Consider the following 14,664-nt stretch of genomic DNA (forward strand, 5'->3'; position numbering starts at 1 on the left):
AGCTCAGCTGGGGCCCTGTCTTTTGGGAGTCATGGTGAAGGACTTCATTGTTTCTTTCTGACTTAAGTAATAGGGAATCCTTTTGTTAACTATTAAGAGTTGTTCTTTTGTTGATTTTATCCATGGATTAGTTTTCCTATCTTGATTTCTCTAGAATATAAGCTCTAGGAGCTCTGTAAGGGCAGGGGTTTTTGTCTGTTTTGTCTTCTGTATCACCAGCACCTGGAACAGTGTCTGGTGTGCATAATAGGTGCTCAATAAAAACGTATTCTATGAATGAATTTCTAAAATTTGTCCTCTGGTGTGTTGCGTGCATGGAACAAGTCATCAAAAGTACCAGATTGTATCTCATTTTCTCATCGACATAATTAAAGATTTTTCTGCTCTTAGGAAACAAGCTTTATGTGGCCCTTCTCCAGTCCCCTGGCTTAGGGAAACAGTTCTATGTGGATTTCTCTGATTGCCTTCAGCATACGTTGCTGTTGTTTTTCATCCTAGTAAGTTTACATCAATTGTTTGGTTGATTAGGAAAGTAAAGCAGAGACACACACACACATAACCTATGCCAATAAAAATGTCTCAGCCACAGTGGAATTCACCTTTGTGTTTCTTTCTACAATTTGTGTGGGATTTACCCCAACAGGTTTAAGAGACCAGATCTTGTTTCTCCATCTGTGCTGGCAAGAAGATGTGAACCTAAAGATACATCTTGTTTCATAAGAAAAAAAAGGTTACTATGTGGTGCCTGATGAGGCCTTGTTGAAATAATGGGCAGCCCTCTGCTCACAGAAATACCACAGCTTGGCCACCATGATGCAGGGCCCCTGGGGGTCTTTGCTGGACAACGTCTGACTCAGTAGAGACGGCAGCCTGTTGCTGTGCAATTTGCTTGCACAGACCTCCAGGGGAAACAAACATGTCATTCCTGACCCAGTGATTAAGCTGTGTTAATGCTTTCTTGTTGCACTTTTGTTCCTTTATTAACCGCTGTGTTGTCACTAAGCTGAAAGTCTGGTACTTTCCTATAGAAATCATGTTGGTTTCATTCCCCGCCAGGGATGGCAGGGCAGCCAAACAAGTTGGGTGCTTGTCCTGTCCTCTTGGCCTTTTGCTTCAATTCCTCTGACTTTTCTTTATTGTGACACTCTTATCTTAAAGTCTCCTGTTTCCCCACTGCTTGGATATAAAACTGTAGGGGGAGAAGGCCCTGTCACCTCATGTTCTCCTTGCTGTAACAGATGAGGTGATTGCCGGCCCATGTTATGTAATTGTTTCCCTTTGATTCTCCAGTATTTGTTTCCATCCAGTTCCTTGCTCCTCTCTTTCCTATTCCCTCACATGTCTTCAGTCTTCTCTGTACCTAGAATAGTCTGACTATCCCGTTTGCCTCCACGAGCCTGCTGTTTCCAGGAAATTACATAATGTTCAGTTGAGATGGAAATCTTCTGGAGGATGAAGAGAGTTTAATTACTCGTTGCGTAGAAAAGCCAAGTCATTTCTTTCTCCAGAGTTGTTCTCTTAGCTGGTATTATTAGTTCTGAAAGGAGCTGGGTCTTTTTTGTCTGGTAGGGGTTTTGTAGGCCCTTTATAACCAGGATGTGGGGAAGCACCCAGCTGGGCACCATGAGGCCCCGTGGGGCAGCACTCTGTAGGGCTCCCGAGGGAAAGGCGCCCTAAGTAGGGTCCTGAGTTGAATCAGCTTTCTCTGTCCAGGGGCCCTTGTCCTCACAGGTTGCTGGCCTTCCCATCTTGGTGCTGGAACAACCTCCGGCCAGGAGGTACAAGTGGGCTGGGGAGGGATGTGCCTGGTCAGGGACAGTTACAGCACCGCTGTCTGTATCTCTAGTGGTGGCACAAAGGCTGAGGAAGCTAGATTTTCCTGTGAAGGACAGTGAAATGCCCAGCGCCCCTGGGGCTGAAAAGAACCACTTCCTGAGACCCAGAGTACCTGGAGAGGACACCGGGAAGGTAAGTGCCTCGGAAGCCTGGGGCCGAGAGAGGGCAGCCAGTGTGGCCTGGTGCTGAGGGAGTTGCAGCGGGACAGGCAGGAGCAGTACCTCTTATTGTGTCCCCAAGGGGACGGCCCATTTTAAGGGCCAGGAGGGTATATTTTTGAAGCCACTTGCTCTGTTTTGCTGTCTGCATCATGGGAATATTTTACTAGGAGTGGGCTCGCTGTCCAGACCTCTGTCACTCCTGTGGCTTGAGGTCTCTCCCGTCTCTCATCTTGCCCCAGTCAGAGACAGCGAGGCCCAGGCAGCGGACAGAGGTCAGAGGTGCTTACAGGCAGGGGCTGCTTCCATTTCCCTCAGAGTATCTAGAAGCTGATCTGCTACAGTTCTTCTCAGGTAGTTATTTCCATTCAAGATAAAAATAGTTTCTGTCAAGTTTTTCTGTGTAATAGTTCAAATGTTTTATAAGCCCCATTGGATGCCACTCTACATGGAGAAGGTGTACAAAAGGTTCAGGTCAGCAATCTAAGTTGGTGCTGGACACTGCCCCAGGGCCAGTCATCAGGAGGTGATTTATGATTTACAGATACATTCAGTAAAGGAGCACGGAGAGGCTCAGCCTCCCCGTGCTGATGTCAGGCTGCATTTAGTTCGTTGGGAAGAATTTGGCAGTCTCACACCCACTCCAGTGGGTTTGCTTAGTAAAAATTCTGACATCAAAAAGTCTGCCTTTTAAATCTCATGGCTTTTCATTTTATGTGAACCGAGGCCACAAGAACGATTTTCCCAGTTGTCCAGGCCCTGAACTGCAGTCATGTATCTTAGAATGTTCTCACCTTCCTGCCGGGCTGCACACTGTTGTCCGCGGCAGCCCCAGCCGATCCTACGGCAGCCGTGTGTTGGGAGGAAGTGCAGGTGACTGCTGCTGGCAGCCTCGGCAGGCCCGGGACCCCGACAGACAGATGCCTGAGGTGGCCAGTCCTTCGTGTCCTCACGTCCACTTCATAGAACTTGGCCTTAGGGAAGAGAGCTTGGCTGATAGAGCGGGATGTGTTATATTTTTCAGACCTAAACCGTAGACTTAAAGGGGAAGAAAGGAATTATGTTTTCCTACAAATTCAGGGCCAACTGCTCATGCCATTAGACGCATGGTATGCACCTGATACAAACGTGGAACGTTGAGGTGGCCTCCCCACGGCCCACTCGCTCAGCTCTGAAGAAGGCCCCCGGCTGGGCCTTCCACAAGCTGAGGACACGGTATCAGCTGCCATTCCTTGAGTTTCCGTAACTGTGCAGCACCTTGTCAAGCACTCGACCAACTCGCTTTTAATCCTCACGACAACCCGAGGTGGTAGGTGCCGTCATCTCTGTTTTTCAGGTGGTTGTGAATCTCCCCCAGCTACATGGTATCTGCCTGGGACTCTGTTCCAGGAGTGGGGGCCTGGTGCTGCTAGGCCTCTGAGGCTGCAGTTCATTTAATCCAGAAAATCCCCTGCCTGGTGACTCAGGGAGCCTTCCCTGCATTTGTTTCACTTAAGGAAAATGACCCGAGGGTGAGATGGAAAGGGACTTGGCTGTTGCCAGGCAGAGCCCTTCATGTCAGGGGCCAGCAGCCAAGTGAGTGATCCAGGAAGTCATCCAATTGCAAACCAGAAATCGTTCTTAACCCCTCACCGTCTGTGGTGCGTAGCAAACTCGCCAGTCTGTCCAAATGGGGTGAGAGTGTCAGCCTAGCTGTGGGGAGCCCTGGGAACTCTCCTCAGTTCTCAGGTAGCCTCAGGGAGCCATTTGTCGCTCCGGGCTGGGCCTGCCACCACTAGGTCCCAGAGAAAAACGGCCCAAGGGGTGAGAACCAGTTCCTTTTGGTAAAGGTGCCTCCTTGGCACCCTTGAAGTCTGCAGAGGTGTCTGTGCGGGCAGTTGCGTGCGTCCCCCCATGCAGGACCTGCCGGGAGCGCCGTCGGCCACCTGCCACACGCTGCTCTGCCGCTGGTTGCCTTCTGGCAGAGTTGCTGGCAGGCCTCCGTCACACAAGGGTTAACAGGGGATTTGTTTATTGAATCACGAAGTAGCTGTCACATGATTTTAATCAAAACACCATTTCCCTGACAACAGTGATGTCAGTCTTGTTATTGCAGGAAGGAGCAGCTGTGAGGGACATTCAGTCTCCATGCCGAGCCCAGGTTTGGAGACTAGAATCAAGTAAAGCATCCATAAATAATGGTTGCAGACACTGACTTACTGAATCCACCCTCCTCTTCCTTTTCTTCTCTCTCCATCCAAACAGTTTGTCCTGCACACACACTGACCAGAGGCAGCCCCTTCACCCCAAGTCTCGGCCAAGACCTCACCTTTTGCATCCCTTGTTCCTTCTACTTTTGCTTCTACTTCTGATTTTTCCTCTTATCTTTTTTTTTTTTTTTTTTTTTTTTTTTGACACAGGATCTTGCTTGGTCACCCTGGCTGGGGTGCAGTGGTGTGGTCATAGCTCACTGCTGCCTTGAACTCCTGAGCTCAGGTGATCTTCCTGCCTCAGCCTGCAGAGTAGCTGGGAGTACAGGTGCACACCACTGCACCCGGCTCTGTTTTCTTTCTTTTCCCCAAACTCAGAGAGTCACCTGGGCCCCTAGGGTCTCTGGCCTGTGCCTTCTGGCATCTGTCTCTTCTCTGCATCTAAACCCGCTCTTGCTGGTGAACCAGGCTGTTGTGGCCAGCCTGCCGTGGGGACCATCCTGCAGCTCCGTTACCTTGTCTTATACTGGAGCCAGCTTCCAGGAGCAGGGAAAGGGCTGCTTGTCTGTGTCCTTCCAGATATAGCAGGTTAGGGGGCCCAGGTGTTGCCCTGAGGGTCTCCTCAAGGGCCTGAACTCTGAGCCAGAGGATTAGTTCTCTCGAACCCAGAAAGACTCAGGAGGCTGAGTCCAGCCTGAGGACTGACAACAAAAACCAAAGCCCGGCCGGGTGCGGTGGCTCACGCCTGTAATCCTAGCTCTCTGGGAAGCTGAGGCAGGAGGATCGCTCGAGGTCAGGAGTTTGAGACCAGCCTGAGCAAGAGCGAGACGCCGTCTCTACTAAAAATAGAAAGAAATTATCTGAACAACTAAAAATATATAGAAAAAATTAGCCGGGCATGGTGGTGCATGCCTGTAGTCCCAGCTACTCGGGAGGCTGAGGCAGGAGGATTGCTTGAGCCCAGGAGTTTGAGGTTGCTGTGAGCTAGGCTGACGCCACGGCACTCTAGCCCGGGCAACAGTGAGACTCTGTCTCAAAAATAAATAAATAAATAACAACCAAAGCCCAGGGACACTTGATCCCATCCCCAGTGGCCTCCAGCTAAGCGAATTCGATCCCGAAGTCCACCGACATGTCAGAAGTAGGCTGGTCACAGGGCCCACTGGAGCAGTGTCCTCAGGCTCTGGCCTTTCAGGGCCTTCCCCACTGTGGGGCTTGGAAACCGAGCAGCTGTCTGCACGGGGAGGCTCCCCGAGGCCTTCCAACCCGTCTTCACCCAGGAGTTGGGCCTAAAAGTTGGGGATGAAAAAGGCCTCCTAGGTGGGACATAGATTCTTAAGGATGTTCTTATGTTTATGGTACCGAGGGCTAGTGCTACCCAGAACTCATTTCTGCAAATTCAGAAATCCTAGGTCAAAGTTCTTGGTTCTTAACCTGGAGCAGGTGGTCAGAATAGGACAACCACTGTTACATCTGTGAAGAGAGATTTCCCAGGCAGCAAGGAGCCATTTTCTATGTCCAGTGTGGGGACAGTCAGGAGCTAAAGCAGGACAGGCAGGATGAGATACTATGACAAGCCATTTGGGGGGCCTGGGGGAGTCTTCATGTTAGAGAGCAGTGCCATGCCAGGCTGCATTTGGACCTCACGATAACGTGGGAGCTAAGAGCCGGGTGCGGTGGCTCACACCTGTAGTCCCAGCTACTCAGGAGGCTGAGGCAGGAGGATTGCTTGAGCCCAGGAGGTGGAGACTGCAGTGAGCTCTGATCTTGCTACCGCGCTACAGCCTGGGTGACAGAGCAAGACCCTGTCTCTAAAAAACAAAACAAAACAAAAACCTGAGAGTTAAGTCAGCCAGCCAGTGTTTCCAGTTCCTGTTGGCGCTAACAAGCCTTTGCAGTGATTTGCCCAAGTTAGTGACAGCGCTGGGAGTGCTGCCAGAGGCCTGAGGACTTGGTCAGGGGTTCTTTGCCGCCTCCCAGACAGAGAAGGGGTAGGCACCCCCCTTCCTGGAGGGCCTTCCTGGCCAGGGTGGCTTCTCCCAGGGCTGGGTACCTGTGCTCCCCAGCCCTGCTCCTTGCCTGGCCCCTTCATCCCTGGGTTCCCTCCCGCTGCCTGCCTGCCCTTTGGCCCTCACTTTGCTGGCACAGGGACCCTGCTAAACACTTTGGCTTCTCTAGGGAGCAGAAGGCAGTTCTACTGGATCCCAGACCGGAGAGACAGGGAGGCCGTGAACTCGGGCTCCCTTGCATGGTGTGCTTAGAGGAAAGGCCTTAGTGGCTTTTCCTCATTTCAGTCGTGTCCCATTGCCACCTGGGGCGGGGGGGGGCCAGGGGTGGTAACGACCGACTCCTCAGGTTCAGAGTTCTCAGTCGGGCCCCTTTTGGGGCACCTCAGGCCCCCTTATTTCTTGTCTTTGGGGAGTGAGGAGGGAGATTGAGTCAGAGTTCTCTAAACCTGCCTGAGGGGGAGAGTGACTCAGTTTTCCCTTCAAGAGGCTGCATCCCTAATGCCTCATTTCCTCCAGGCTCGAATTCTCTGAACTTTCTGCCCGGCTAGGTCTTGGGGGCTCAGCTCCAGGGAAGTTGGCGTCCCATGGCGCAGTGTCTTCCCTCCTCCTTTCCAGGCACTGCACTTGGCCGCTCAGCCCAGCACATGCTCCGCCTGGCTTGGAACCCGTTCTCTTTGCCAATTTCTGACAGGCTCTGAGTCAGTCATCCCTAGGAAAGCCCCCGAGTAGTGTGTTCAAAGTGAGGCATCGGCAGCAAGGCTTGTGAGAAAGCCCAGTGGCTGGAGGCACCTAGCAAGCTACCCGCCCTGCCTCTGTTGTGGTCACAGCATCACACCCGGGCGGAGGCAGCTATGCCAGTGATGGCTCCGTGTCCAAGGTGAGGGCCCAACCCCTTCGCTTCAGTCAAGACCCACATCTGTCCCCTAAGGGACATTACTTAGGATGATCCATGCACCATATTCCATCCCCTGAGAGCTGTGTGGCCTTTGAAGTCACTGGCTGAGAAGGGCAGAGCTATGCTGTCGTCAGCCTCTAGGGCAGGACAGCTCTGGTCTGTGCAGGTGGCATTTCCTTTGTAGCCACAGAGCACCCAGAATTTAGTACACAAAGCCCAGAACTTCCTCCAAGTGCCCAGGGTGCAGGCAGAGCGCGAGGCTCCGTCTCACCTGGATCCTCCCAGGGAGGGACTGGAATCCCCTCGGCAGGACAGGTCCATGTAAGAACTTCAACTCTGAAAAGTGTGGAGGCTGAATCGGGGGTCCTTAGCCTTGGGCCATGAATGGGTCTCATGGGGTCCAGGAATCAATACCTGTCCTGAAATTCTATGTCCCAAGTTGTGTGTCTGTGTACATGATTTTGGGGAAGAGAGCCCAATGCTTTTGTCAGCATGTCAGAGGGACTGGGATTCCTCAGGATCTGGTGGGACAGAAAGGAGCAGCCTCGGGCCCTGTCCACACACACCCTGCATGGAGACGGAGCGCTCTGGACGACTTGGGCAGTGTGGGCAATGCCGGCCGGTTCTGTCCCTGAGCCTGGCCTGGCTGTGGAGTGCAGGGCCTGTGGTTCCCACAGGGTGCAGCCCTGCAGGATGTCCCTGGGCGCCGGAGACCTGACCGGCTGCTGAGGTTCTGGCCAGTCTGTTATTTTTGCCCATGCCCTGGGCATTGAGGTTGTTTTTGGCAACACAGAATAAAAAGAATGGAGAAATTTGGTGGGAAAGGGAAAAGTTTGCAAAACATCATTACTGAAATGTAGTGCTTTTCCTTTAAAAAAAAACTGAAACTCCGTGATACTGAATTCTTGGGTAGTCAAGGGATACACCTCTGACTTCAGGCAGGACTGAGCGGTGTGGTGCGTGGCGCGGGGCGGCAGCAAGTCAGCTCTGCCTGCTGCGCCCTTGCCCTGCAGCCAGCAGCCCATCCCTCGGGTCGGAACGTCTCGGTTCTATAGCATGGGCTCAACTGGAATAGTCTGAGGGAAGCCAAATCCCAGTTGAGCTCCTGCTGCCAGAAAGCAGGATTTAACTGCCCTTTCACTCAGGGTCTGGCACTGAAACGCCCAGATTCGGAGAGCAGCTCTTCTCAGCAAATGGATTCTCTGGCACCCTCTGAGGGTGTTGGAGTTGGGTCTCAAAAGGGTGCCTGTCCCTGTAAGGGAGTCCATGGTGTGTATGGGCGCAGTGTGGAGGCCTGGCAGACCCCAGAGAAGATGTGACATTGTGACTAAGTAGCAGTGTCTTTTGCCGGCCTTCCTGGCAGCCCAGAGCCCCTCCCCACCGCTGGCCTGCAGCTTGCCTGTCCTGGGGGGCCGGGCAAGAGCCTCACGAGCCTGCTCCCCTCCCCTTCCTGCGGTGGCACAAGGCCCTTGCCCAGGCTACCTGGGCTGATGGGCTTTGCCCTGAGACTCTGGAAAGCAAGGAACAGTCATTAGGCAGTGCCCAGCGGGGCCCTGTCCCCGTGCAGGCTGTGGTTAGCAGCGCTTCCGTCAGCGATCTGCAGTGGCCAACGTGTACTCGGGCGATTCAGAGCAAGGTATTATTTACCCTGCTGACGTCAATGAGAATATATTATCCACTGTCCTTTTCTGCAGCCTGAAATGAGCACCAGAGCTCAGAGAACACAGCCACCTTCCATACTTTTAAAATTCCACCCAAGGCTCTATCTCATTAACCTGACATTCATATCACCCAGGCTCTTAGAAAACAAGTTGTTTTTATTTTAATTCAAGAGGGTTGGAAACATAAAAACAGTACATTTTCCTTGCAGAAAATTACCCCATTTAAATTACCATTTGGTACAAAGATCATTTATTACACTGCATTTTAGGCAATTTTCTAACATTGAGTGACAGACAAGTTACACTTTGATTTTTTTTCACATTGGAGCTATTGTGATTTGCACTCAAAATACCAAAGCTATTGAACTCACCAATTTTTTTCTTAATTTAAAAAAAAACACAGAAAAAATAACTACAATTAGATTAACTTTATCAAAAGTAACTCTTTCACAGACCAAAGCATCCAGCAAAATCACCCTCCTCCCTTCAGAAATAAGCAATAATCTTGCCCTTTCTACAAAGTGCAAATATCTCTGTATCCCTTTTATTTCTTAAACTGCAGCCCCCAAAGTGAAGCAAACTTCCTGTTCTCTCTGCTTCTTTCCCCTTCAGAGACTTTGGTGAAGGCAGATTTCTTTTACCAGTAGTAGTGGGAAGATCTCACCACTTGAATTTCCTTGACTGAGCAAATCTTGAGCAGATAGGCATCACACAGCCAGCGGCGAGGCCCAGTTATCTGTATTTACTAATGTAACATTATTCCATTTGGGGTCATATTTTTCCAGGATGTTGTTTTGTACTTCTATTTTTAAAGCTCCCCCCTACCTACCCACTTTGGCTCTGAAAAGACAAAGTATTCAATAAAGTATGCTGTTATTTTTTTAATCCTAAAAGTGTCTAATAAGCACTTTTACTTGATGGGATTGACTGTAAAGAAACGTTACTCCCCCTCAGGGCAAAGGCTGAGTTTGTGACTCTTCTCTGAGCAGCCCCTTTTCCTGGGGTTGAACCTGGCGGCCTGCAGTAGTGGCCTGATACCACGCAACTGAGCTCCTTGGCAAGTGAGGAGGGATGTGTCCTTCCACCATATAATTCTATAGGAAATTATTTTGTGTAACTTGGAAAAACTAGACATCTTTGACGAGAGCCTAAACTTCTGTAGTTAACTGGACACTGAAAGGATGGCCGATCTGTGGGGTCTTTGTCTCTCTCAGCCTTGTTCCGTGCAGGGCCACCTGGACAACTGCAATGTCACCTGAAGGGCACCTCCCCCCGCAAAGCCAGGCGGCTGTCAAGTGGAGAATGAGGTTGTGGGAACAATGTCACATTCACCCTGTGCTTGACCAAAATGGGGGCTTTGTTTATACAGCTGTTTGCTTATGAGAAGCGTCAGATGGAAGGGGAAAGAGAGGGCTTCTCACACAGTGAGAAGCTAGAGAACCAAAACCGGAGGCAGTCAACCCAAGTCCTTGTCCCGGGCTCCTCCACTCACCAGCTCTGTGACCTTGGATAAGTCACACAAACTCCCAAGAGCTTTGGTTTCCTCAGCTGTGAAAAATAAGGACAATAACTTTCCAACTAATTTCATAGAGTTGTTGTGAGGATTCGAAGAGATTACTTGTGAAAGTGCTCGGTAAACTCACATATAAATATAAGCTATTGCTCCTTGTGGACAGGCAAGCCACTGGGTAGGACCCATCGAAACTCTAAGTCTATGGGCTGTCCTGCTGCCCGTTTCTCAATCTCTGCGCTAGCGTGTGCCTCCATCTGCCAAATGTGTTGAAATCTGCCTAGAGAAGGTGTGGACAAAAGACGGTGTGCAACTAGGATGGCTGTGAGTCTTCCAGAAGCAGCCAGGCTACTTAATTGGGAAAAAAAATGGTAAAATAAGTACGTGAGTGGGTACTGGGAGATCAGAGACTCCGGGGCCAGAAAGGGCCTGGAGCTCACCCTGCTGCTGACAAGGGGGCAGACAGAGCTCTGTAATTACGGTCGCTTCCCTGGGCCACAGGCCAGGGAGGACCATACTATGGAACCTGTCAGAAGGGATATATAAATTTTTAAAATGTTTTTTGTCCAGCTTAGAACAGAGGCAGATGATACTGCTCTTGTCTTCCACACATCATTCTGAAGATAAGTTCTGTAAAAAATTTCCAGAAGTAACAAAATGATCAAAGTTCCCTGCCTATACGATGACTCCAACTTATTGCTTGTTCTCCAGTTTTTACCTTTGATGTCGAGGCACAAAGAAACCGAGCGGCTCGGGTGGCTTCCGAGGAGGCAGTAGAGGCAGCCCGGTTTAGGGGTACAGATGCAGCCAAGGTCAGCCCCAGCCCAGGGACCCAGCAACTGTTCACTGGGACCAGTGTTGACAATGACACTAAGTATTGTCTCTGAAGGAGGTCAAATGTGAAAAAGTTATCTGGAATATGAATTTTCTTTAAACCAATAGGGAGCTTAAGTGTTTAACTGTTGATAGAGACTTTTAAATGGAACCCCAAGTAGAAAAACTGTGACCCCAATATACTGAGGAGTCTGGGGCTGGACTGAGGCTGCAGGGCCACGCAGAGGACACACCACGCTCACGCCGCCCTGTGCCTGCACCTCACCAGAGGCTCAGTCCTGGGCTCCTGCCGTCTCAGCTCAACTGGCTCCAGGCCACGGTCTACACGCCTGGAAGTTCTTTATTTCGGAGGGAGAAAGGGCCATGACTTTCTCAGAAGGCAAAGTTGGATACAGAAAAGTAGTTTTGCCCATATCGGCACTAACAGTCCCCGAGTCCCAACCTCTGGTCCTCCTGGTGGGCCACAGTCTCCCCATGCAGTGGGTTCTGCCTCCGTCCCTGTTCCCAAGGTGGCAAGGGGCAGCGCAGGCCAGTGGGGCCGAGGTGCTACGAGGGTGGCTGGGGATGGTCAGCGTAGCTCACTGGGAATTTAAAAACAGGACATCCGCCCTCTTTCTGTTGTGTTAACACGCTCTATTTGCCTTACAGGGACCAGCACATCAGTTGTATGTAAATACTAGAGACACACTTGCCCAACCGGAAATTGCAGAGCTAGTGCATTTGTCCCAAAGCAGAGACTAATACCCCTGGATTAAAAAAAGAACATAAAAAAATAAAGAAAGTACCACACATATTGCACTTTTTGCCAAATGAAATTTTTACCTCATGTTCATCTCACCAAAGTCTCTTCAGAGGAGCCTGGTTTACAAGATAATAAAGCTAACGATTATCATACAGTAGTGTACACACCGCTAACGTGAAACAGACTGGAAAGCAAGTCAGTATTTCAAAGTAGCCTCTCATCAAAAGAGTGGTACTAAGCCATTGTAGTGTTACTTTAGTATTTATGAAGAGAGAACTGCTTGGAAGCTTCCGTCGGTCACTCGTTAGGGAACAGAACAACAGAGATGATCAGACAGGGCTGAGCAAACACCTCACTGACCAACAGAACCAGTCTCCTCTCACCAGCTGACATTTCAGTAAATACAGATGGTTATGGAATTTATTGATTTCTGCTTGAAATAAATGAGATAAGCAAATAGAGCTTACAACACAGGTTCCAGCAGGAGGGGACGTACTCGTCACCAGGCAAGTGTCCAGCTGCCGCCATGTCTGTCGGTTCCTGTTGGGCCCGGCTGCTGCTGGCCGCTTCCCCATTTCTCTCTGGGTCCCTCAACCTTCCAACCCGCAGTCCCTCCTCTGTCGGCCTCACTGTCCTGCCACAGCGCCTAGGTCTCCTGGGCTAAGCAGCTCACAGCCTTGTTGGGGGGCAGGAGTTTATGCCAATCTGTAACTGTACCATTCCTGCAGTTCTGAAATGAGTGGCCCCCATTTTCAATCTGGAAGGCATTTTAATTTCGTAAATATTACAGCACTCCTGTAGTATATTTTGGGAAAACATCCTCCTTCAGTCTAAACAAATCAAGTCCTGTTTTATAACTAGCTTATTTTGCAAAGACTTAAAACACATTAGAGATCTTAGTGAAATGATCTCTTAAATGAAATGATGTTCTTTATTTCATGAAATCATCAATCTTAAGCACAAGGAGGAAAAAGCAATCCATAGAAGGAACTTAATTCACTCTTCCCGGACTGTCACTGTGTGTTATTAAATCGCAGAAATGACAGCCCCTACACTACCCTTTCCTGCTGACACCCAGAGTCCAACCCCAAGCACGGGACCTCTGCAAAGCATCCTGGCACCGCTGCGGAGCCCCAGCGACTGGGCAGACTCTGGCCAGCGACAAGAACTGCAAGTTATCAGCACCGCTAGGGGCGGGGCCGCGGGGCCAGAATGGAACTCCCTAGGTTTCCACGCTTCCCCTCGCCTGTCTGGACACTTACTACAAAGAGGAAAGGCAACTTAAAGGTGTTTTCTAGATGCAGCATCAGTGTAGTATCTCTCTTCTTTGTGCTTTAAGGAAGATGCTTTGTGCTTAACGCATTCATCTGCTCATAGGACAAGCCATTCTAAAGGACAGAAATTATAATCTTTATAAATAATACTGAATTTGTAACACCTGGATGTTACTATCCAAATGACAGATTACTCATTACTTCTAGGTGTACAGTTAACTAGCTTTAGCATCTAGTTTTCACTTACTTTGCTGAATGAATTGTAAGGGTTGGTTAAGTTTTACTAGTCATAGAACGTGTTTGGCAGATGATCCGCTTAAATGGTTAACACATCTGTGGTTCTTTGAATATTGCTGTTATACTTGAACGTTTCATTACAAGTCAAACTTTAAGGAAATTAAGAATGTTGATTCCCACATGGTGGAAAACAAACTCTGAAGTGACTTTGGATTTAGCATTGACATAAATGGAAAACTGTTTCTACAGAAAAGAAAGAATTAAAGCATGATCTGGGGGGAAAGGCACAGCACTACCACTTCACATGGGACGTAAGAGTTCATTTTTCGTGTCCTTAAAATTTCTAAGCCCTATATGAAACTGTCCAAATATACAAAGCTCAATAGACTACTAGCAACAGATAGTGTGAGTCAGAGTAGCTGTTACATTGTAAAAGAGACGACAGGGCCTCCGGAGACCAACTGCCCCCAAACCAGAAGTCTCCACAAGAGACTGCAGAAAGAGCCTGTCTTCCCTGGCCGGGGGCTGGTGCTCTTGTGCCTTCTCGAGTTTCTCGCCTCCCGCCTCCATTAGTGGGTCTCCTGTCGGTTCTACGGGTGCCATCTTTGGAGCCCTGAGTATATTCTGACACTCAGCAACCCAGGGGTACCTTCTCACGACGGGTGTTGTCTGCTCCCAGATGGAGACGACGGCCAGTCTCAGGGGTCAGTACCAGCTGTTAAGTGGCCCCTGAAACAGCTCACGCTCCACTGCTTTGCGGCAGCCTTGGGGACAACTTGCATCAGCAGCTAAGAACTTATGATTCATTGACAAAGTACAACTTTCCTTTATTTCCTGTGCATCAAATTTCAGTATGTATTCTTGATTGGCCTTGAAGCAACATGTTGTTGCTCAGCTTCAGTGAAAAATATATTGCCTTTTTTGTTTGCCCACATATATGCAATGGCACACATTTTTCCTGCTTTCACCAAGGTTTCCCTTGATAATGAACTGGTGTAATTCTGCATAAAACCTAGGTCTGAATGTCTTCTTCTTAGAGAAACAGTTGGTGCCTCCCTCGAGAGCTTGCTCCCCTCAACCTAAGGGCGTGAGCATTAGCCTACAACTATGTTCCAGCACTTGCCACAGAAAACTTCGTGGTGGGACAGAGGCAGGAGGAAGCAACATCCACCCCAGCCAGGCCCTCTGATTCCAGTTGGGCAACTTGGTTTCTCCCCATTAGGGAGAGGGCAAGAAAATAAGCTTCAAAATTTAAAGGCTGGAATAAAAATAGAAATACACAGTCTTCCTTCACTTGACCCACCTCACTTCCCGTGCTG

General features: G+C 49.6%; 1 protein-coding gene across 4 annotated transcripts in view; it reads left to right on the top strand.

Moving 5' to 3' along the window:
- The window catches only part of PPP2R1B (protein phosphatase 2 scaffold subunit Abeta), a 44,851-nt gene extending 32,961 nt beyond the window's left edge, over positions 1-11,890 (top strand). For 2 of the 4 annotated variants that reach the window (XM_069470911.1, XM_069470913.1), the window contains 2 exons: positions 1,847-1,968; positions 11,741-11,890. In XM_069470911.1, coding sequence (XP_069327012.1) covers positions 1,847-1,968; positions 11,741-11,833 — 215 coding nt within the window. In that variant the 3' untranslated portion in view covers positions 11,834-11,890. Of the gene's footprint in view, positions 1-1,846; positions 1,969-10,969 lie in introns of all 4 variants that reach the window. The other 2 variants (XM_069470910.1, XM_069470912.1) reach the window with 2 other exon arrangements.
- Positions 11,891-14,664: the final 2,774 nt, after the last annotated feature.

The sequence above is a fragment of the Eulemur rufifrons genome, chromosome 6, assembly GCF_041146395.1.
Source record: "Eulemur rufifrons isolate Redbay chromosome 6, OSU_ERuf_1, whole genome shotgun sequence".
Lineage (NCBI taxonomy): Eukaryota > Metazoa > Chordata > Mammalia > Primates > Lemuridae > Eulemur > Eulemur rufifrons.